This window comes from Protobothrops mucrosquamatus, unplaced genomic scaffold (genome assembly GCF_001527695.2).
Source record: "Protobothrops mucrosquamatus isolate PMUCROS unplaced genomic scaffold, P.Mucros_1.0 scaffold6, whole genome shotgun sequence".
Classification (NCBI taxonomy): Eukaryota; Metazoa; Chordata; class Lepidosauria; order Squamata; family Viperidae; genus Protobothrops; species Protobothrops mucrosquamatus.
Genome location: NW_015386393.1, coordinates 3,125,486 through 3,147,871, shown reverse-complemented (window position 1 = coordinate 3,147,871; position 22,386 = coordinate 3,125,486). Strand labels below are relative to the sequence as shown.

The 22,386-nt window shown below is 41.8% G+C and overlaps 1 protein-coding gene across 1 annotated transcript in view; it reads right to left on the bottom strand.

Annotated features, from left to right (window-relative positions):
• SSBP4 (single stranded DNA binding protein 4) overlaps nt 1-22,386 on the bottom strand; it is a 50,692-nt gene that overhangs the window by 9,214 nt on the left and 19,092 nt on the right. The window contains exons 4-9 of the mRNA XM_015810056.1: nt 15,997-16,081; nt 10,601-10,690; nt 9,439-9,522; nt 6,266-6,325; nt 1,937-2,003; nt 1,383-1,450 (exon numbers count right to left, since the gene is read on the bottom strand). Of these exons, the coding sequence (XP_015665542.1) occupies nt 1,383-1,450; nt 1,937-2,003; nt 6,266-6,325; nt 9,439-9,522; nt 10,601-10,690; nt 15,997-16,081 (454 nt within the window). The remainder of the gene's footprint in view (nt 1-1,382; nt 1,451-1,936; nt 2,004-6,265; nt 6,326-9,438; nt 9,523-10,600; nt 10,691-15,996; nt 16,082-22,386) is intronic.

Sequence of the window (22,386 nt, the reverse complement as noted above, 5' to 3'; positions counted from 1 at the left end):
TATATATATATATATATATATATATATATATATATATATATATATATATATATATATATATATATATATATATATTCTGAGGTTTTCGCGGGTGTTTGTATGTAGGTCTTTGGTTATTCGGGTTTTCTCCCACGTAAAATTGGAAGTCAATTGACTTTAAAAAGACCAGAACTATCGCCAAAACTGAACACTTTAACAACAGAATAATCAGAGAAGCCATCGGGATAGAAAAACGCCCACACAGCATGAATAAACGAGATGATACCTCCTGCCTACCAGCCATTTGGAAACCTGCCCTTATTGGCAAACGAGTCCCTAACACAAAGAATGACACCAGACCCACACTCACGAAAACCACACAGGATGTCACCATCACACATCCACGCAAAAAGCAAACCCAAACCCACACAGATGATGAGGCATGACCACAAACTAGAAGCCAATCCACAGCTGCATCATTAGCCACTTTAAACCCCTCCAATCCATACATGAAGCAAACTGACACCCACCATAAAGATGTGGCACGACCACGAACACAAACAACAGCAACGAAATTCACCATCTCAAATCCCCCTGCAACTCAGACTAACCCGAGCACAACAAAGCCCCCACCCAAACAGAACACTCCCCATCCAATCAGAGCACAGCCAACCCCCCATCCAATCAGAGCACAGCCAAGGTCCTTAACCAATCAGAACACACCTCCACCCAATCAGAACACAGCCAAGCTCCCACCCAATCAGTTCAAACCCCACTGGCAGTTAAAAGGAAGAAACAGCTGCGATCACACATTACTCCTAGAAGCACGAAGCTGAAAACACCAGCCTGAAGATGATGAATGGGACTTCGTCGAAATGTCGCCAAGACACTTCCAATTTTACGCAGGAGAAAACCCGAATAACCAAAGACCTACATACAAACACCCGCGAAAACTTCAGAAAATATATATATATCAATTTAAAGTTTATATATATATAAACTTTAAATGACCCAGGGGTCCAGGATTACATAGTGCCCTCCAGATTCACTTTGAAGCTTTCTTTATTTTAACTGAATGGGTGAAAAATGAAGTGCAACAGTTTTAAGGAATGTGCAAATTAAATTGTGAGCTTCAAGCAGTTGGAAAGCTCCCTGAGCTTCTAGACCAGGGGTAGTCAACCTTGGCTCTTTTATGACTCGTGCTGGCTCAGGAATTCTGGGAGTTGAAGTCCACGAGTCATAAAAGAGCCAAGGTTGACTACCCCTGCTCTAGACCATCTTTTGCATTCAGACTGGCATGCATGCATATGCACCCACACAAAACCATCACAATCTCATATCAAATAATACTTCCAGATCCACTAACTTGTTTCAAAATCTATCCCCCATTTTGGGGAGCTCACCTGTGGAGCCATTCCTGTCATACCCCGTGGTGGGGTCATGCGCTGCATCGGGCCCATGTTAGGATGCCCTACTGGTGGCAAAAGGAGTGGGAAAAGAGAAGAATTGGGGAGATCAAACACATTTAAGTTGCAACTGTAGAATCAAAGTCTCTAATGCACCTGGAGGCTCAAAAAAGAAGCAATAACACCCCCCCCCAAAATCTGCACATTCAAGCAATTAAACCAAGCAAAAGGAACAAGTTCAGACGTTTGTAGCATTTGTATTTGCTTTACCAAACGTGGCTACATACTCCGCTGAAAAAGATTTAGGCAAGGATGTGAGAAATCCAGAAATATTTCAGCATTCTTTTGCATTTTTTATGCAAATAATTTCTAAGTATAAGATACTTTGACATTTATTTATTTATTTATGAGATGCATATTTATCTCATTTATTTGTGAAATGGATGGATACAGATTCTTAAGAGATGCACCATTAATCTCATTTCCCTGCTTGCACCATAGTCTCATGTCACTCTGACTATCCATTCATCCCCTTTTAAATCACCGCTCACCTTGTGATCGGATTGCCGGATCCATTGCACTGGGCATCAGAGGTTGGCCAGACACACCCATAGATGGCTATAGGGGAGGGGAAAAAAATCCATGTTTTTTTTAATCAGGTAGATTACAATGCTTACTCACGAAGGGAAAAAAAATATTATCTGGAGAAGAACTAGACGTAGTAAACAACTACATACACTTTGGCCAATGGATCTCAATAGAGGGTGATAACAATAAAAGAAAATGAATAGCGTGTTAAATGCGGTTGACAGGCATTCGGCAAGCTAAGCATAATTTTCAAGAACAAGCTCCCCCTATGCCTGAAGAGAAAAGTTTTCAATCAGTGTGTGCTACCTGTTCTAACATATGCCGGTGAAACATGAACACTAACTTCACAATCGATACAAAAGCTATGAGTGGTGCAAAGAGCTATGGAAAAGATACATGCTCGGCATCACAAGACAAGATAGAAAGACCTGCACATGGATTAGAGAACAAACGAAAGTATACAATGTCATCAAGAGAGTAAAAGAATGGAAATGGAAATGGGCCGGTCACATAGCAAGAAGAACTGATGGCAGGTGGACCAAGGCAGTCATTGATAAAAAAAGAGGTCTTCCACGAAAGAGACCTAAAACAAGACAGACTAACAACATCAGCAAGTATTGTGGGCCCAATTGGTAAAAGAAAGCTTAGTATTGGTTAGAAACATGGAACAGGCCTTCATCCTGCAGTGGATAGACAATGGCTAAAATGATGATGATGGTATTATGATGCTTATTTATTAGCAATATACTTCATCTGGGACCAGTTTTGGAGTCCGTCCATAAGCTCCAGCTGTTGTAAAATTTAGCAATTGGGAACAAATCTGGTCCCCAAGTGCAGGTTGTGACCAAATCTGAACTTTATGAACTATTTTCATTCATTCATTCATTCATACAGGTTGAATGAAAAGCAATGCCTGTTATACACTGCCAATGTAGGGTAACAGTGATTGTCAGAAGCTCTAACATTTCCTTATATATATATTTTTTACACTGCAGTTGTCACGAAATTGCTGGGAAAAAGTTGTGATGCAATTGTTTGTGAAATGGCCTTCAAGGAGTACTCATCAATGCACACCATGATTGAATTTTTGATTGATGAAGAAGTCCCTCCAACTGATAAAATGCCCTTTTTATGACCCTCTAATCTAGGGGTCTTCAAACCCGGCCCTTTTATGACTCATGGACTTCAACTTTCAGAATTCCTCAGCCAGCACGCTGGCTGAGGAATTCTGGAAGTTGAGGTCCATGAGTCATAAAAAGGTCCGAGTTTGAAGACCCCGGTTCTAATCCCTTAATTCAAGGTAGAGCCAGGGCTGAGCATTTATTGGCCGGATGCCCTTCCTGATGTCACGCAGAATTTGCAGCAGGTATTTTCTCTTGTGGCCTAGGAGAGAAATATTACCTAGGATTGAACTCTCAACCTTCCAACTGGGAGGTGAGTGTCTTTACCATTAGGCCACCACACCGCTCAAACTCCCTCCAATTGATATTCACTGCTAAATGCTGGTTGTTTATGGAGCTGCAGTGTTGCTACGAGTATTGTGCAAAAAGGTACAGGCTACAAATTGAGAAGAGCTGATTTGTGTGATCAAAAATGAAGTGGATGATGCATGACAGTTTACATTAGAAAGACTGACAAATTAACAGTACAATTGGCAGATCACTCTAAGAGAAACTGCTACTACGTTTGACATTTCACAGGAACTTTTATCTGTGGGGGGGGAATTCAAAATTCATGCTTCAGCAAGAAAACTCATGGTTACAATTCTTGTGATGTAACTGATGTTATTCACATGGATTTGAGTGTGCATCACCACCAACAACTGCAGTGCTAACTGCAGCACTTCAAAATACTGAAGCAAAGATTAAGCAAATTTCAGAAAAACAAGAAGGAAATCACATCAGAACAATATTAAACCTCAAATCTTAACAGGCACACAAGAGGCAATTGGAAAGTTAGACCTATCTTGCATACCTACCGTACAATCTAGACTTGGCACCGTAAGGCTTTCACCCTTTCCCAAAATTGAAGGGATACCTTCATGGGTCTATGTTTGACTCAAATAAAAAGGTAAAAAGAACTGCCAGGATCTGGTTGAAAAAACGAAGTGTGGAGTCCTTTTGTGATGGTTTTAAGAAGTGTGCTCATATTGGCAGGAGTATGTAGCAACAACAAAAGGGCTAATTTAAATTATTATTCCCCTGTTTCATGTATTAAAACATCCCAAAGTTACAGAAGTAGAGGCATTGCTTTTCACTGATTCATTTGTTGGTTTATTCATTGATTCATCTCTCATATATCGGCTACCATTCCATTGACTTATCATCTAAGAGATCTTTAAAGCACTGAAGAACTTCAAAATGGTCACTTGTAGAACTGTCTTCACCAATATATCCTACTGTGATAACAAATAACACCTTTCCTGCACCTATTGTTAAGGCCATTTCTTGGTCATAGAAAGTTGTTTTGGAATTTTATTTGACTTTTCAAAACAATAAGCAAGCTAGAGTGGTCATCCTCTTCCAGGTGCAATCAACACATATGGAAAGATGTTAGTTTGGGAAGATCATTATGGAAGGAAGCTAGCATAGATCCTGGAATCCAGATTTGAGAGGATAGCAGGGAGAATGGGAGACAGAGAGTTATGTAGGTAAGTTGATTGATAGACCTTTGTGTTACCACTTGCTACCTACTCTTTAAGCAGGAGCTGCAAGTCTAAGAAGATTCCAAAGGGGGACGTACAACCTCTTTTAGGACTAAAGGTGGAACATCTCCAGATTTGACTAGTCAAATACCTATAGCTACTGGGTCTTGTCAGAGCTGAACTTGATTCTCCTCATCCAGATCCAGACTCCACACACTGGATCAAGACCTTGAGAACATGATCTGGTTGGTCCAGGTTCAAAATATACAAATGAGCACTATCTATATAGTGATGATACCTGATTCCAAACAGAGGGATAATTTGACCTAGTTCTTTCATGTAAATATTAAACAGGAGGAGCAGGAGAATCCAGTCTTGATGTCCTCCACATTAGAGGCCTCTATTTTGACCTCCTTTCTTCCCCCCCAACTGATTGAACTCAATGACAAAGTAAGGAGAACCATGCAACACCATACTCCCACTCCTATACTCATAAGCAAACTAGAAGGATTGATATCGAAAGCTGCTGAGAGGTCAACGAGAACCAGGATGATGAAATTCCCCCCTCCAAGACATGCACAACTAATGCTGCCTTAGTATTATATCATAGTTTCAACAAGAAAGGTGACGATCTAAATAATCAGTTTTCTCCAGGACTCTCAAAGTTGCAGCTCAACCTCCTTCTCAATAACTTTACCTAAAAAGGGAAAGTTGGAGATTGAATGAAATTATTCTAGGAGTGTCAAATCCAGTGAAGGCTTCTTGAGAAAGGAGAGCACTACCACCTTCTTCCAGTCAGGTGGTACCAACTCTCTCAGCAAAGCAAATATACTTTATGGACACATCACCTTCTGGATGTCTTTCACCAGCTGGCTAGGATTACAGACCCAAGGACCCTGTCTACTTCTTCAAGTTGAAATTCACCTCCAGATAACCATGGTGCTTCCATCGCCTCAGGAGGAATGATCAAACTCCAAAAGAACAACTTTATCCACCAGATGCCTAGAACATTCCTCAGATGGAGAAAGGCAGATCCTCCTCACTCCTCCTTTTCTCTCTTAGCACTATCCTCTGAATATTGAAGTGCATGGAAGCCAGCCTCATTGGAGAGAATATTATTTTGCCCAATATCATTTCTGATGTTCCTGGTCTATCCAACAAATGAAGAATTATTTAGTGTCTAAATCCACTTTTCTAACATCCCCTGTGGAATCTGTAAAATGTGGTTTAATTTTCATCAGTTCTACCATTGAATAAGTAGCATTATCCAGACAAGAGTTTGCAGAAAACAAAATTCCATTTATTAAGGCTTCTTAGCATAGGGTTAATTCATCAGATGCTTTGGAGACATTGCTATGCCATTTCATCACAGATGACCAGATGGGCAGAGGAAGTAAGAAATGAAAAGTAGAGGTAACTGAGTGCGAGATGTTAGAAGATCTTGAAAATTAAATCATCTTTGAAGGAAAAAGGAAATGAAGATAATCTTCTAAGGGAAATGATCAACTTGGCCATTTGCTAACTGCTATCAGTGAGTAATGAAACAGCTACACAAATGCTAGAGAATATGACAGGACACCAGATCTGGACTTTTGTAGCTGAGAAGGGAGAGCTGAATTACCAAAAGTAATTCAGCGGAAGAACTTACCTGGCTTGGCATACGAACGGAAGGACGGAGCCCACCAGGGAAGCGTGAAGGCATGAATGGCTGCAGATGAATAAAAGAAAGGTGAACAACTCCAAAACATAGTAAATTGCAGAAGGACTCACACATATCTATGCTTTGGGGAAGGTCAACCCCAAACAATACAAACTGGATTGAGTATCTTCATGAGAATCAGTAAAATGGTACCAAGCAGGTTAATGAGATAGAGCACATCCTTAGCTTCTTATCACTAAATCTAATGATTGGTAACCTGCCTCCAGACTCCAAATGGTTTCCCAGATAATCTGGGAATGCCAAAGTTAAAGGCAGGTCATCTTGCATACAAAGCCTATACTCTATAGCTTTACCCAAATTCTGGACATTTTCAGTAAATAGTTAAGTTCCTCTCAACTGGATTTTTGGTGGGAAATAATCCTGGCCCTCCAGATATTGCTGAACAATTTCCAGGAATGTCAGCTGGTACCATGAGGGGTGCTGGGAGTTTGTAGTTCAGTAACACTGGGAAGGTCACACGTTGATCACTGTTTCCTGAAGAAGTGCACTGAGGACTAAGAGATGGAACTATTAATGGCTAATACCCATTTTAGTTTTCCAATATCATGAACATGTGTCAAACTTGCCTTCAGATGCCTGCACTCATGGGATATCTAGAACTTGGCTCGAATATAATTTATTGCAATCTAAATGGGACAAACTGCAACCTGACAAAAGACTGGCAGCCACCTTTTTCTCTGGTTTATCTATTACAAGTCCCTCTATAGTTCTGCTTGGTTCCCTGCCATCCTAATTCCTGCCTTGCTAAGTTCAACATGACCAACATCAGAGATAGCCTGAAGCTATCTCTTTCAGCTGGAGTGGTCCCACTGGTATCATTAGGGGAGTGATATTGTCTCATCTTATGTAGTTGCTTATATACACCACTTGTTGTCACCAATAGCTTTTTAATTTATTTTTTAATTTATCAATTTTTTTTATGCTGCCCATCTCCCCCTACAAGGTGACTCTGAGCAGCTTTGGAAAACCATCTTGCAGGTCAGAGTTGGGAATGCAGCAATTGCAAGCACCACACATGTACAGTACAATCCCTCATCCAAATGGTATCAGAAGGGTCCAAAATTAAATAAGAATTAATTTGATGTAGGGGCTACAACAGAGCATCTCTAGAAGAGCCAGTTTGGTGTAAGGGTTAAGGCACTGCGCTAGAAACTGGGAGACTGGGAATTCCAGTCCCACCTTAAGGAGCCATGGTGGTGCAGTGGTTAGAATGCAGTACTGCAGGCTACTTTTGCTGACTGTCGGTGCCAGCAGTTTGGCAGTTCGAGTCTCACTGGCTCAAGGTTGACTCAGACTTTTTCTTCCAATGAGGAGCCAGATTATTGGGGGCAATATGCTGACTCTGTAAACCGCTTAGAGAGGGCTGTAAAACACCGTGAAGCGGTATATAAGTCTAAGTGCTATTGCTATTATGCACAAAGCCACCTGGGTGACCTTGGGCCAGTCATTCTGTTCAGCCCTAGGAAGAAGGCAATAGCAAATAATTCCAACATCTTGGCAAGAAAATAGCAGGGACTAGTCCAGGCAGTCATCAGGATTCAACAATGACCCAAAGGCTCAAATCAATTGAAATCACAAATGGCCAAAATAAGGAAATTTTTTACCAATCTTGCAACATTTTGTATTACATGAAATTTGTGAAATTTGGGGCAACCTCTGCTTCCCCCCAAAAACCCTCATGAGATTTATGCGAGATTATTATGATTTCAAAAGTAGAATCCTTAACTTATGATGGCAACTTAACAATGGCAATCCCTGCAGTCCCATTATTGTTCTAAATTGAATTTACGTGGTTGTTAGGCAAGGTGGCTTCATGCCGGCTTCCCACAATCAAAATCAGTGGGAAAGTCAGCAGGAACGTGCAAACTCCAGGCCAGTAGGTAGGTAAATGGCTGCTGCCAGATGTAATAATAATAATAATAATAATAATAATAATAATAATAATAATAATAATAATAATAATAATAATAAAGTTGGAAGGGACCTTGGAGGTCATCGAGTCCAACCCCCTGCTCAGGCAGGAACCCTACACCATTTCGGACAAATGGCTGTCCAGTCTCTTCTTAAAAACTTCCAGTGGTGGAGCATTCACCACTTCTGGAGGCAGCAACAAGGTAACCAATTAACAAGATTGACAGTCCTTCAAAGAGGAATCAAGATTCAACGAAGAGAGGAACTAGTCAAAGGTGGGCAACGAAGAGCAGGACGGAAGTCCGCGGAACCTCTTATCGAACTGAGGGAGAAGAAACCCCGTCGGGGACTCTATAACCTTGTGACGATAGTACAGGGGGGACGTCCTTCTCTTCATTAAACTAGACATACCCAATTCCAGCAACCGTTCCTTATATGCCTTAGCCTCCAGTCCCCTAATCATCTTTGTTGCTCTTCTCTGTACTCTTTCTAGAGTCTCAGCATCTTTTTTACATCGGGGTGACCAAAACTGGTGGAAGGGACTGATGGGTTGCACAAGAGGCACAGTGTAAATAGGTTGCCAAGCACCCAGATCATGGATCACATGACCGTGGGGAGTGCTGGGACAACCGGAGAACCGGTTCTAACCATCATTCATTCAGTACAGTTATAATTTGAAACTTGGGGAAGAGACGGAGATGGACTACCAAGGGGGAAAGGAACCTGGAAATGGCATTCCAATGCAAGATGATTCTCATATGGTTCTATAAAGTACAATTCTCTGTTCATAGATAACTAAAATCCAGGCAACAACTCTATGGCTGGATCTGCACATAAGACTAAACTACTGGATGAATTTCTACAAGCAGCTAGGCCATATAACATACAATGCCTGGGTTCACACAGCATGCTAATATAAAATAACAATGAATGTATTTTCTTGCAGGAAATCCCCAACAATTCAATAGGACTTCCTTGTGAACAGACCGCTGTTTGGGTTTTTTTTTGGTATGGTGTAATGGATTACAATAGTTTGTGGTACACCTTCCAAAAGACAAGATGTGCTGGTACCAAAACACGTAAAACAAAAGATACCGAAGGGTCAAGAATTGGGGAAAGGATGAGGTCAGATAGCAGAGCACAGCTGGGCCAATGCCAGCTACAAAGGCTGCCTCTTTCTTTAGTCTTACCTGATTATGGGGTCCTATCATTGCCGCATTGGGGTTGTGCAAGGGAGCTTGAGCATGTAGGGATGGCTGGGAGCCAGGTGGTCCCTTAGGGAAGAAGCAGAAATGCAATTATGGCGATATGGCCGTGGTTTATTGTTCAAGACTTCCCCTGTTCCACAGTAATTTTTGCATGAATCTAAGCAAAAGGGATGCATGCTGAAGTCTGGGGCCACAAGAAAGGGGAAAATATTAGGCATTAATACTCCCTAATGCAGTTTTTCTCAACCTCAACTTCGTTAAGATGTGTGGACTTCAACTCACAGAATTCCCCAGCTAGCATGCTGGCTTGGGAATTCTGAGTTGAAGTCCAGATATCTTAAAATCCACAAGGTTGAGAAACACAGTCCCGATGGTATGGGGATCCAGTAGTAAATGAGCTTCAGTTAAAGTTGCAAGAGGAACTTGTAATTCAAACACAGGTCCTCCTCCTCTGTCCCTCAACTGACATCTAGTAGGGCTCCTAGTCTTATAACTGCAGGGTTGCCACAGTTCAAACCCAAGCCACAAATATTCTCTTCCATTGATACTTATAACTGCCTCTATTTAGATGCACAAAAAGGCCCTGCTAATTACACAGAGTTCGTTTCATGCAATACATCATTTTTAGTATAGGTCAGGGATCTTCAAACTTGGTCCTTTTATGACTTGTGAACTTCAACTCCCAGAATTCCTCAGCCAGCATGCCAAGTCATAAAAGGGCCAAGGTTGAAGACCCCTGGTATAGGTAGTCCTTGACTTACAATCACAATTGGGACCAGATTTTCCAATTGTCAGAAGCAAACGGAGATCACATGACCCTGGGATGCTTTAAATGTTGGAAATACATGCCAGTTGTCAAGTGTCCAAATTCTGATCACATGATCATGGGGAAATGCTGGGACAGTCGTAAGTGCAAGGAGTGGTTGTAAGTCACTTTTTTCAGTGCCGTTCTATCTCTGAACGGTCGCAAAATGAATAGCTGTAAGTCAAGAACTATTTGTAAGGCAGGCATTCCCTGCCAGGTTTCTGACAGCTTCAAGGATAGACTGCCTTCGAACATGGAGGCTTTACCAAGATGAAGGCAAGTTCTGCAGGATGCTTAGGGTTCAGCAGTGCCCCTTTCCCAACCTCAGCCTATTCCCACCTGGAAAAAGCCCGACAACATAGGCCCGCTGGGGATGGCATCACTGGGTGGCAGGTTGGCCATCACAGGACTGGTTGTAGTTGCGGAGCTCTGTGGAGAGAGGGGAAGAGGTCAGATTGATGGACTCCATGTTTTACCTGCCCAGGCCATTGTGGGCCAGCACACCAGCCATTCAAACAGGGCTGAGAGTCTTGAGCAGCAAAGATCTGCAAATAGTGGGGCTTGAAGTTGTTTTGCAGGACTTTCTGAGCCACAGCAACCAGAACTGATATTTGTGAGATTTGTGCGCTGCGGAATGAGCGAACGACTGAGCTGCATTTTCTGATTCAAGGCAGGCATTCATTGGGAGCCAAGTTGGCTCCAGGGGGAGCTGTTAAGACGGCAGGAATTTTCTGCCTTTTTTCCAGCCTGGCCCCTCACGCATTGTCTCCACTCCAAGTGGTTTTAATTTAGAGGGGGGTGGTGAAGGACTGCAGGCCCCCCCACCTCCACAGGAGGCCAGCTAGAACACAATATTCAACACTGCTGCTGTTGCTTCGAAAGGCAGGCAAAGAAGACGGCCCCGGGATTTTTGCTCCCCGCTGCCATTTCCAAATAATTTAGTGCTTCCTCCAAGCTGGGGAGGTTGGGATTGGCTTAGAGAACAAGGAAAAACCAAGTCAGAGTTCAAAATAGCGCTTGGCTGCCTTCCCTGCCCCACAGCTGTACAACCTATCCCTTATATGAGAAAAAAAAAGAGGAAAGGACATGCACAATCTTTGGCAGGGAACATGGATTTAGGCAACAGACAACTGATGTCTGCAACCTGGTGCCCTTCAGACACGTTGGGACTACAAACTCCCTCCTCCACTCGATGCCAGCCAACATGGCCTTGTTAGCTGGAAAAGCCCCAAATAGGCCAAACTGGAGAAGGCAGGCAAATAGAGAACAATTCTCTCTGGAGGAATTTTGTACACAGAGCTCTGTGTCATTTACTTAGAGTTCTTCCCCTCCCAAAGGTTTAATCCTTTTATAATCTCCCCTTCATGGACAGAATGACCTCCCAGAATTTTAGGAGTCTGTCATCTTTCCGAGCCTGGAAAGGCCTCGTAGGCAGTCTCACAAAATGGCTGCCTTGAAAGATGATATTACTAAGTCCCCAAAATGCATTCTCTGGGGATAAACTTAGTCAGAAAACACCCATTTCCCCCAAAGGCAAGGAATCAGGCAATAAATTAAAATTAAAGCAGACAAGAGTAGAAAAATATCGCATCGCACATTTGTCCCCATCAAAAAGAGCCTCCAGATCCATTTCTGAAAGGATAAGCTGTCAGTCAGCATATCCACTGGAAAAAAGGTGTCAAAAAGTCAAGATGGCAGCCACAACTGTGCAAACAAAACCCCACCCGTTTTTTTACCTGCATATATAAAAAGCAGGGCTTTGATCCCATGGTTTTGGGTGCCATCTTGACTTTTTTTACTCCTCTCCTCCACAGACATTCATGTGGGCAGTAATCAGATAAATAATGAATCTGGAAGCCTAGCAGACAAAATACACACACACACACACACATACATACATACATACATACATACATACATACATACACACACACACACACACATACATATATATCGCCCTCTCTCTCTCCCTCCCTCCCTCTTTCTCATTCTCTTTCTCATTCTCTCTCTCATTCTCATTCAGAAACGGAGAACCTTGTCTGGTATTTAGGTGACACTCTATGTGCTTGAATGTGTTTTAAGCATGTGTGCTTACAACATAAATTGTGAGGCTGTCAAGCATTCTTGCTCCAAATCTTGTAAGATTTCATAAAAAGGCTTTCGTGATCCTTTCAAAATCAATCTCTAAGAATATAAAAACTGAGGATTATTTCACATTCCAAGGAATTTTTGGAACCACTTAAACCTCATATTGATTGTGCAGGAAGGAGATGAGATTTGGCTTGGCTATCAGCAAGAACAATCATTGATTAGATTTATATCCCACTTTGTCCAGAGCTGAAGGCAAGACACTTACGGATCTGCCTTCCCCGTTATCCCCACAAAACAATGTAGAGTGTGCCTATTCAAAGCCTCCCAATGAACTTCCAGGGCAGAGGACAGATTTAAAACCTGGCTTTTTATATTTGTCATCCAGCATCTTATCCTTTATGTCATACTTATTGTAAACAGCTACCTTTCTCCAGATTATAATAATAATAATAAAGTTGGAAGGGACCTTGGAGGTCATCGAGTCCAACCCCCTGCTCAGGCAGGAATCCTACACCATTTCAGACAAATGGCTGTCCAGTCTCTTCTTAAAAACTTCCAGTGTTGGAGTCCTTGACTTATGACCACAATTGAGCCCAAAATTTCTGCTACTCAGCGATATAGTTGTTAAATGAGTTTTGCCCCATTTTACAACCTTTCTTGCAATTGTTAACAATTGTTAAGTGAATCACTGCAGTTGTTAAGTTAGTAACAAAGTTATTAAGTGAATCTGTCTTCCCCTTTGACTTTATCTGTCAGAAGGTTGCAAATGGTGATTACATGATCCTGGGACACTGCAACCATCATAAATATGAGTCAGTTGCCAAGCATCTGAATTTTGATCACATGACCATAGGATGCTGCAATGGTCGTAAGTGTGAAAAGCGGTCACAAGTCACTTTTTTCAATGCCATTGTAAGTTTGAACGGTCACTAAACGAATTGTAAGTTAAGAACTACCTGGATATGGCCAGACTGGAAGGATGAGCCGGGGAAATCAGCCACTCATTGTACTCTATGGCCACGCAGGTTGTTGAGGATGGGGGGGGGATTTCCATCACTGAACATTAGTCATTTGCTATGCAGAGAGCTCCTGCAGCGCTCCCTGAAATATTGATATAAGTGGCACACGGCCAGTTTGTGGGCAACATCTAGGACAGTTAACCCCTGCTGGCCTGTGGGCAGAGGGAGAGGTGGGCAAGGCCAAGGGCTGCTGGCCTCAGAAGAAAGATGGTCCAAAAAGAATGCGGTTCCCATGGAAACAAGCAGGGAGGAGTGCTGGATGTGTGGTACAGCACCGCGTGGCCACCTAGCAAGGAAAACAGCAGAAGCAAACGCCGCATGACTCCTCTTAGGCAATTTCTTGCTCACAAAGGATCCAAACCATATTCTCCAGGGGAGCGATGGGAGGGGGGCACAGACAGAGAGAGGAGAAGGAATAATAGAAGAAGGGTTTGAGTCTAGAAAATTAAAACGTAATTTCTCTTCCACCCCACCTTCCTCTCTCTCTCTCTCTCTCTCTCTCTCTCTCTCTCTCTCATTCTCTCTCTCTCCCACCCACCCCTTTCAATTTTAAAGACGATTAGACCGAATTTGAATGCAAGCATATTTTGGTGCATTTTCATTTAAACAAAGCGTTTTCGTTTCTCATTTCCTCTTAACTGAATCAAAATGTTATACCTTAATTAATCCAATTATGGATTAAAATAAATAAATAATTGGACCTTGTTCAATTCTTTGGTTTTACTAGTGTCTGTTTATCTTCTAGGTCTTGGGGGCTAAACCTGTGTTTAATATTGTATTTAATAATGCCTGCTTAGCTTAGCTTCTAATTATTAGAGGCTGTTCTGTTCTTTTTCTTCCTCAGATACAGAGTATTGTAGAAGAGCTGAACATTGACAATGAAATAACTGCATTTCACTCTCGATAAGAGAGGAAACGATCCTCTTATACTGGCACTACAGCAGTCAGTCCTTCTCTTGACTTAAATCTTATTTGTAAAAATCGAAGTACCTTTAGACTACAATTTAAAATAGGTACGGCCAACCCACAGCCTATGGGCCACATCCGGCCCAAGACCTCCTTTTCACTCAGTGTGGCCCAGACAAGACAAAAGGTTGGACACCCATGATTTAAAAGGTTTCCAAAAAGGAGGCAGAAACATTCAAAAATCTCACTGACGTGTTGTATTTAACTATATACTATTTAGAAACATGGAGGTTCAATTTGATATAATGAATAACAGCCATTCATATACCAGCTGGCCCATGAACAGGGCACAATGGGACAGCCTACCTCTATTAGTTATTTCTTAATAGCTGGTATTTAGATGTAGACTCTCTCAGTCCTAGGAGGAAAGCAATGGCAAATCATTTCTGAAATCTTGCCGAGAAAGCTGCAAAGATTTGTCCAAGCAGTTGCCAGAAGTCAAGACTGACTTGAGGACATGTGTGCTCGAGCGTGCATGCACGCACACACACACACACACACACACACACACACACACACACACACACACTGTAGACTACCTCTGAATATGAATGTTTTACTAATTCTAATATTGACTACATTGAATAACTGCTTATCAACCTGCCAAAATAGAATTACTTTTTTAATTTAAAGGACGGTTTCTCAACCTTGGTAACTTTAAGATACATGGACTTCAACTCTCAGAATTCCCCAGGCAATCATATTTGAGTTGGGAATTCTGAGAATTAAAGTCCACATGTCTTAGAGGTGCCAAGGTTGGGAAATCCTGACTTAAAGACTTTCAAAAATTGGTTTTTGCTTAGAACTGGTACAAGTGGCCGAAAAACTATGGGGTGATTAATCCAGGAATCACTAGAAAAGATTTACAGGTAGATTTGAGAACAGGTGCCATGCATTTTCTACGCATGTGATACCTCCATACAAGGGAAGCAGAGATCTATTGGCTGCTGTTTACACAATTATAGATTCTGTATGCTCAGAGGCACTCTAGTTCTCTAAATACAAATTGCTTGTGATTAAATAAAAGCATCTGGGGGTTTTCATTTATTGCTTGTGAAATACTGACATCTAATCAGATGCCATGAAAAAAAGTGCTGGACTGCTACTGAACTGCTACTTCTTCTAGAACCAGGGCAGATTTTGTTTAAATAATACAGAAACATTTGGATAGCTCTCATTCATTGCCCTGTCCTGATCAGTCACCATCATGATGGGCATTTCTACCATCAGGTGTAATTCACTATTATTTACTCCAGGTGAATGGTTATTGGGCTGTAGAACAAAAAAATATGCACGTAAATCATCTTGAAATGTTTAGTGGTCATCAAGGATTGAGTGGTGTTTGATGGTACTGCTTTCTCCTACATTATCCATGTTGGAATTGATAGGATGTCTGCAGTTTGGTATCACAACAATCAGGTTGGAGCAAAGCCCTTTGAGTTCTAAATATGGCTGAAACAGAATTCATTTATGGATTGTTTCAGACAGTCACCTTGAATATCACAAGTGAATTGCTTTCACCTCTCTTCAAATTGCTTTCACACCTCTCTTTCACTACATTCACTTTGGTCTCCTCCAGGAGGCCCTCCAAAGTCCAAATCACACAGCATCTGAACGACCATACAAATGATCGGCATCAACCTCACACACTGTACTCACATAATCGTGGAAAGCTTTGGCCTCACTTGAGTGCTCACAGGTCTCCCGTCGATCAGGTGCTGCACAGTACAGGTCCCAAAACACACTATGGGATAGCAAGGGAACAAGGAGAAAGAGAGACATCATTAATATGGATCTGGGACCTTTAGAAAGAAGATGCTTAAAAGTTCCTTAAAAGGAACTTAAAGCTCTCCATGATTTCTTTGCATCCAAATTTATTTAGTGGCCCTCCAGATGTTGCCATATATCTTTCAGGTTCCCTGGCTATGGCAGAGCTGGTGAAAGTAGAAGTTCTAGAAAACCATGTGTTAGACATCCATAACTTAACTGGGAAATTCTAGAAGAAATCTGGACTGTTGGCATGTAGATCATTTGCTTTCACAGTTAGACCACTGATTTACCCAGCTCTGACCAAGAAAGTTAATGCAGGTTCCAGAAAAAGCAGCTTCTCCTAGCAGCTTTAACTAAAATGCCAAGGGCTTGATGTGGATCCTCCACATAAGTAATGGAACCCAACCAAGATTATCAGCTAACCAAGGCACAGAAGCAAATGTTTGTAATTACAGGCAACATACAGGCAACAATGTAAGTCAACATAGATTATCTTTCTCCAGGCTCATTTTTGCAAATAACAAGTTTACACAACTTCCTAAAATCTGAAGGAGTCCGATAGCAACTTTCCAGACCAATGTATTTTGTTAAAACAAGATCTGTTAGTCTAAAAAGGTGCTACCAATCTTCTAATTTTCGGCTACCCCAGACTAACGGTTCTCTCCCCACAACGACAATATCCTCAATATATGTTTATACCACTTCCTATATAATCTGTTTTCTGGATTCAGACAAAATACTGAACCAACCTGAGCAAATGGACTGACTCACAATGTGCTCTGTTACCCCAAATGTTAAACCTAACCCAGCTCAACATGGGATTTGAATGCTAAATGCTTTAACTGATCTTCTTAAGATTTTTTTTAAGAATGTAGCCAGCTAGACTGAGAATTGTGGTTAATTATAGGTCAGGGACATCCTCACAGCAGGACAAAAAAAGGCAATATATCAATTGTCCTGTACCTAAAAAAAGGAACAAGGCCTCGATTATATGAGAGCAGAGCCACCATCTTGACTTTTTTGACAACCCTACAGATGACCCCGGTCCAGCTAACATAGTGCTTTCTGATGGGCCACTCATGAACTGATGTTTGCACCCAGGATGGATAGTAGTTTTGAGGGTTTTTTTAAAAAACAACAACAGAAAACCCAACTAGTGATTCTAGCAGAATCTGAACCAGAAGTGAGTCGTTGGAGGTATGGTGGCATTGAAAGCACTCTATGAGGGAGATGGATTATTATTCATTCATTGAGAAAGAAAGAAAGAAAGAAAGAAAGAAAGAAAGAAAGAAAGAAAGAAAGAAAGAAAGAAAGAAAGAAAGAAAGAAAGTTAGTTATGATCCTCAGCAACTCCAGAAATAATTATCAAATGGTAATTTTTAATGCCACAAGAGGACAGGATGGTTAAATATATGGCCAGAAAGTATTATAACATTTAATTTTAAATGAAGTGAAAGCTGATTTAGTTTTTGTTTTTTTCAGAGCAAAGGACTGCCTTGTGCTACCCAAAGGGGACATACAGCCTTCGGGCCAGAAAAAAATGGCACTCCATCTCACATCAGAATGCCAGGAAAAGTATCCTTGTGCAGAAACTGCCAGAAGACACTGGCAGCTACTCCTTAGCTACCAGTTGCAGAAGCTGGGCAATCAGCTAGTGTTAAAGAGAATGAAATGTAATTTCAGGATGAAATGAAATTTCCTCCCTCCCTTTGACGATACTCTCATCTATTTCTCCCAACTTCACCTTGCAATCCAACAGGTCAGACAGGTTTACAAAGGACACTAACATCAACCAAACAATTGGGCATCAAACTTTCTGGGCAAGGTCATGAGTTAGATGAGGGCACCACAGGCTCCTTACCCTAATGCTAACAAAGCAAGGATCTGTCTTTGGATGACAATCTGTCTTTTTGTAGCTGTGCAGATGCCCAAGCCCTCCAGTGGCTAAACGCCCGCTTAACATGCCTCCATCTAGCTTCTGAAGGGTTAAGCCTAGCAGCCTGGATCCTCTCCTTGCTTGTTTCAGCCTCCAATAAATCAGGCTACTTGTTGGATTTCTGGGAAGCAGTCCCCTGGCCCCAAGGGAGAGGAGTCACGTGATCTCCGCTGCTGCGTGGGGCCTCTCCCCTTGTGGTCTTTTTGCAAAGTCTTGGCGGAGGTGGGGGGGGGAGAGAGAGGCAGAAGGGAGCATAACTATCCCCACTGTGTCTGCCAAGAGTTCACAGTTGCCAAGAATGTTTAGCGGGACAAGGAGAATTAGCCACGGACCTGGAATTTCTATCCTGCCATCAAGCATATGTATTGGTAGATTTATACGCTCGGACTTCACTTTGGCCATGATTCTTGCTGTAAATTGAGAAGGCCCAGGAAGACCTGCTGTTGCTGGTTCATAAACTACACCAAATGACGGTAAAATGGGGCTGGGCCAATTGTAATTGCACCCTGCTGTGACAAAACTCAGCAACGGTCTTAGTATGTTGTATGATCCATGCCATCATGTTGAGTCATCATTTTGATGACTGTTTTGAGAATTGCGCGTTACACAAAACGTGCTTTGATAACCTGCACTTAGCTTTAAGGTGTTTAAGGAATGAGCAAGCCATTCCGTCACCATGGGCAGGTCATTTGGGAGCTACTGCCCACGGAGCTTTATTTTTTTAATTTATTATTTATTAAATTTATACGCTGCCCATCCATCGCTCCTAAAGGTGACTTGGAACTATTCTGAACTATTTCTCAAAAAGGAAGGTGAACAGGGACTGATGCCCAGGATCAAAATGATGCAGCTAGACAACTACCGGTATTAACATTCTACTTCTCAGTTGCAAACAAAATCAGTCCCTCTTCCAATTTGACAAAATAGCTCTATTATCCAAATAGGTTAGGGGGAATTGGCACATACTATGCCTGGGAAGCCCCATCCTTACGTCCTGGTAAACGACCCCAAGATTACTGCAGTATTTTGCATGTTACTCTGAGCTGAGCTTCACTGAATTTTGCAAAGCTTATTTCCTAGGCTATCAGATACCTTTTTGCTGGGATTCTGCTGAAACAAATACGTACCTGCCTTGAAATAAATTTGTTCATGACCAAAATGACAAACTAGTGTATGCAGTAACTTGTAATTTCATGTACCAAATGAGAATGCTAGAAGGGAGAGACCTCTTTCTTTCCATTTCTTATAACAGTAATAAGGATCACAATAACCTAAATGACAGGATATTCTGAAAAGCTCAGCCCTCACTTAAAAATGACTCGGGGGCAATGGGAGAAGAGGAATTTTGGATTTATCATCCAGAAGGCTAATGCTGCCAATGAAGACTGATCAAATTGCAAGCAGGAGAAAGGGATTTCTGTGCCTGCCTTTATTCCCGTATTCTTTTGAGAAAAAAAAAGAGAGAGAAAAGAAATTGTTACTCATTTAACAATATTTATCACTTGGACCAGTCCTGATTCTCTGGGCAGGATACAATAAAGACAAAGCAAAAATGCAAATTTAATATAAATAATTTAAAAAATATAATCCAAAACATCAGTAAATCTTTAATTTAATCTGACCTAATCTATTCTAAATGCGGAACGTGTACTGAAACGAAATTACTTTTGAGTTGTTTACAAAATGCCAGCAAGTTCAGAAACACTGCGCCTCTGAGAGAGAGAGTATTTCATAATGTGGGGGCCACAACCAAGAAGGCTTGTCATCTGGTTAATAATAATAACAACAACAACAATAATAATAATAGTAAAGTTGGAAGGGACCTTGGAGGTCATCTAGTCCAACCCCTGCTCAGGCAGGAAACCCTATACCATTTAAAAACTTCCAGTGTTGGAGCATTCACTGCTTCTGGAGGCAGGTTGTTCCACTGGTTAATTGTTCTGTCAGGAAGTTTCTCCTTAGTTCTAGGTTGCTTCTCTCCTTGATTAGTTTCCACCCGTTGCTTCTTGTCCTGCCTTCAGGCGCTTTGGAGAATAGCTTGACTCCCTCTTCTTTGTGGCAGCCCCTGAGATATTGGAACACGGCTATCATGTCCCCCCTCGTCCTTCTCTTCATTAAACTAGACATACCCAATTCCAGCAGCCGTTCCTTATATGTTTTAGCCTCCAGTCCCCTAATCATCTTTGTTGCTCTTCTCTGTACTTTTTCTAGAGTCTCAACATCTTTTATACATCGTAGTGACCAAAACTGGATGCAGTATTCCAAGTGTGGCCTTACCAAGGCATTATAAATTGGTATTAATACTTCACGTGATCTTGATTCTATCCCTCTGTTAATGCAGCCTAGCACTGTGTTGGCCTTTTTGGCAGCTGCAGCACACTGCTGGCTCATATTTAGGTGATTGTCCACTAGGACTCCGAAATCCCTCTCACAGTTACTACTGCTGAGCCAGGTACCCCCTATACTATACCTGTGCATTTGGTTTTTCTTGCCTAAATGTAGAACCTTACTTTTTTCACCATTGAATTTCATTTTGTTAGATAGCACCCAGTGTTCAAGTCTGTCCAGATCCTTCTGTATCTTAAGCCTGTCTGGTTCCTTAGGCCCATACTTTCTAAGGAAAGCAGTCCTGCAATAGGTCTTCTCTGGAGGACCACACTGGACAGGCAGTTTCAGTTCTAATAAGTTGTTGCCCAAATATCCTGGTGTTACTCCACAAGGCATAATACAAAATGTGTCTGAATATAAACAGTATCTGATGCCACTTTGCTGTCTATGCATTAAGTGCTCTGAATACACTACCAAAAGAAGCATTTCACTCTTGATAGATCTCATCTATCGAGAGTGATCGATAGATGGGATCTCATCCTTCCTAAATGATATGAGAAAATACAGGTAATTCTTGTTTAGCGACCACAATTGGAACCAGGAACTCAGCTGTTAAGCAAAGTGGTTGCTAAATGAAACCATGACAGTGCTTACGATCTTACTTCAGTTTTCCTTTGCTTTACAGACCTGGAGAGAGGGAGGGAGGGAAGGAATATACTGTAGATATTCTTGGACAGAGAATCAATAATTGAGGAACTGCCAATCAAGACTCAGCATATAATAAAACTATATTTTGTTAGCTATATTATATACACAGACATACTGTATATATCTCTGTGTGTACACGCTTGTGTCTTTGTGTGTAGGTAATTGAGTTTACAATGCTTAATCCTTCAAACCAAATACTTTATATACTTTGCCACAAACAATTAATTAGATGTCAGGAGGAAGATAAATACCTTACAATGCCTACGACATCAGGCAGATAAAAGAAAATCTAGTAATTTCAACAGTATGTCTGAGCACTTTTGACGCTTTTAATGAACTGTCTCTTATTATATACCATGATGTTGCCAAATCTTATTGCTTTATTGTCCCCTGATCCCCAAATCTGATTCCCATGAAGGGCAATAGAGAAATGTGTCACCAAAAAGAAAGATTCAGAGAGAAAGGCTAAGGAAAGAAAGCAACTATGTAAAAAGAAAGGGCATGAGGAAGGAGAGAAGAGGGAAAACAAAAGAAAAGGAATTTGTGAGTATACTTTTTAAAACGGGAAAGATGCAATGAGAGAAAAAGTGTAGAAAATGTAGCTGCAGCACAATCACGTACATAATAAAACAAAATCAGCCCCTTGAAAAAAGAAAGAGATGTGGTGGAAGGGAGGGAGGGAGGGAGGGAAGGCAGTTGGAAGAAGGCAGATGCTCCGAACAGGCCCATCAGTCTAAAACCGAAGAGCCAGCCAAGTTTTGAGACTGGGGCAGGGGGAGTCAGCATAGTGGGGAGAGGGGGATGTGCAGCACTTCATCCATCATGCCCTCCAGACTCTCTTTCCATTGCTCCTCCTCCCCCTTTCCAGGCCTTTTCCCTGTGATAAGAGCCAAGGGTTGAGGGGGGGGGGGACACTTATCAAGCCAGATCTCCATTGCCGCAACCCCCAGTTAGGTCCCTGGAATATTCTGCCTCTGGATTCCACCAAATCACATCCATGTGTAGAAGCTGGAGCCAGACGCCGCAACGGACAGGGGGGTTTCCGGGAAGGAGTGTGCATTGAGGGGGGAAAGCTCTTGAATGTGTTCCAGTTGTGCCTGAAGCCAACAACAAGAATTGGGAGGAGGGGGTGACTTTTAAGGTTGGGACTGAAAGAGCAAAAACCCAGAAGATACACAGACAAGACAGACAAACAGACATGCACACGCACACCCTTCCCCAGTCAATGCTTCTTCCAAGGGTATCCAAAATTCCCTACCTTCCGGGAACTGTCTCCACCCTATTTTTCCTGCCAGCAAACTCCTGCA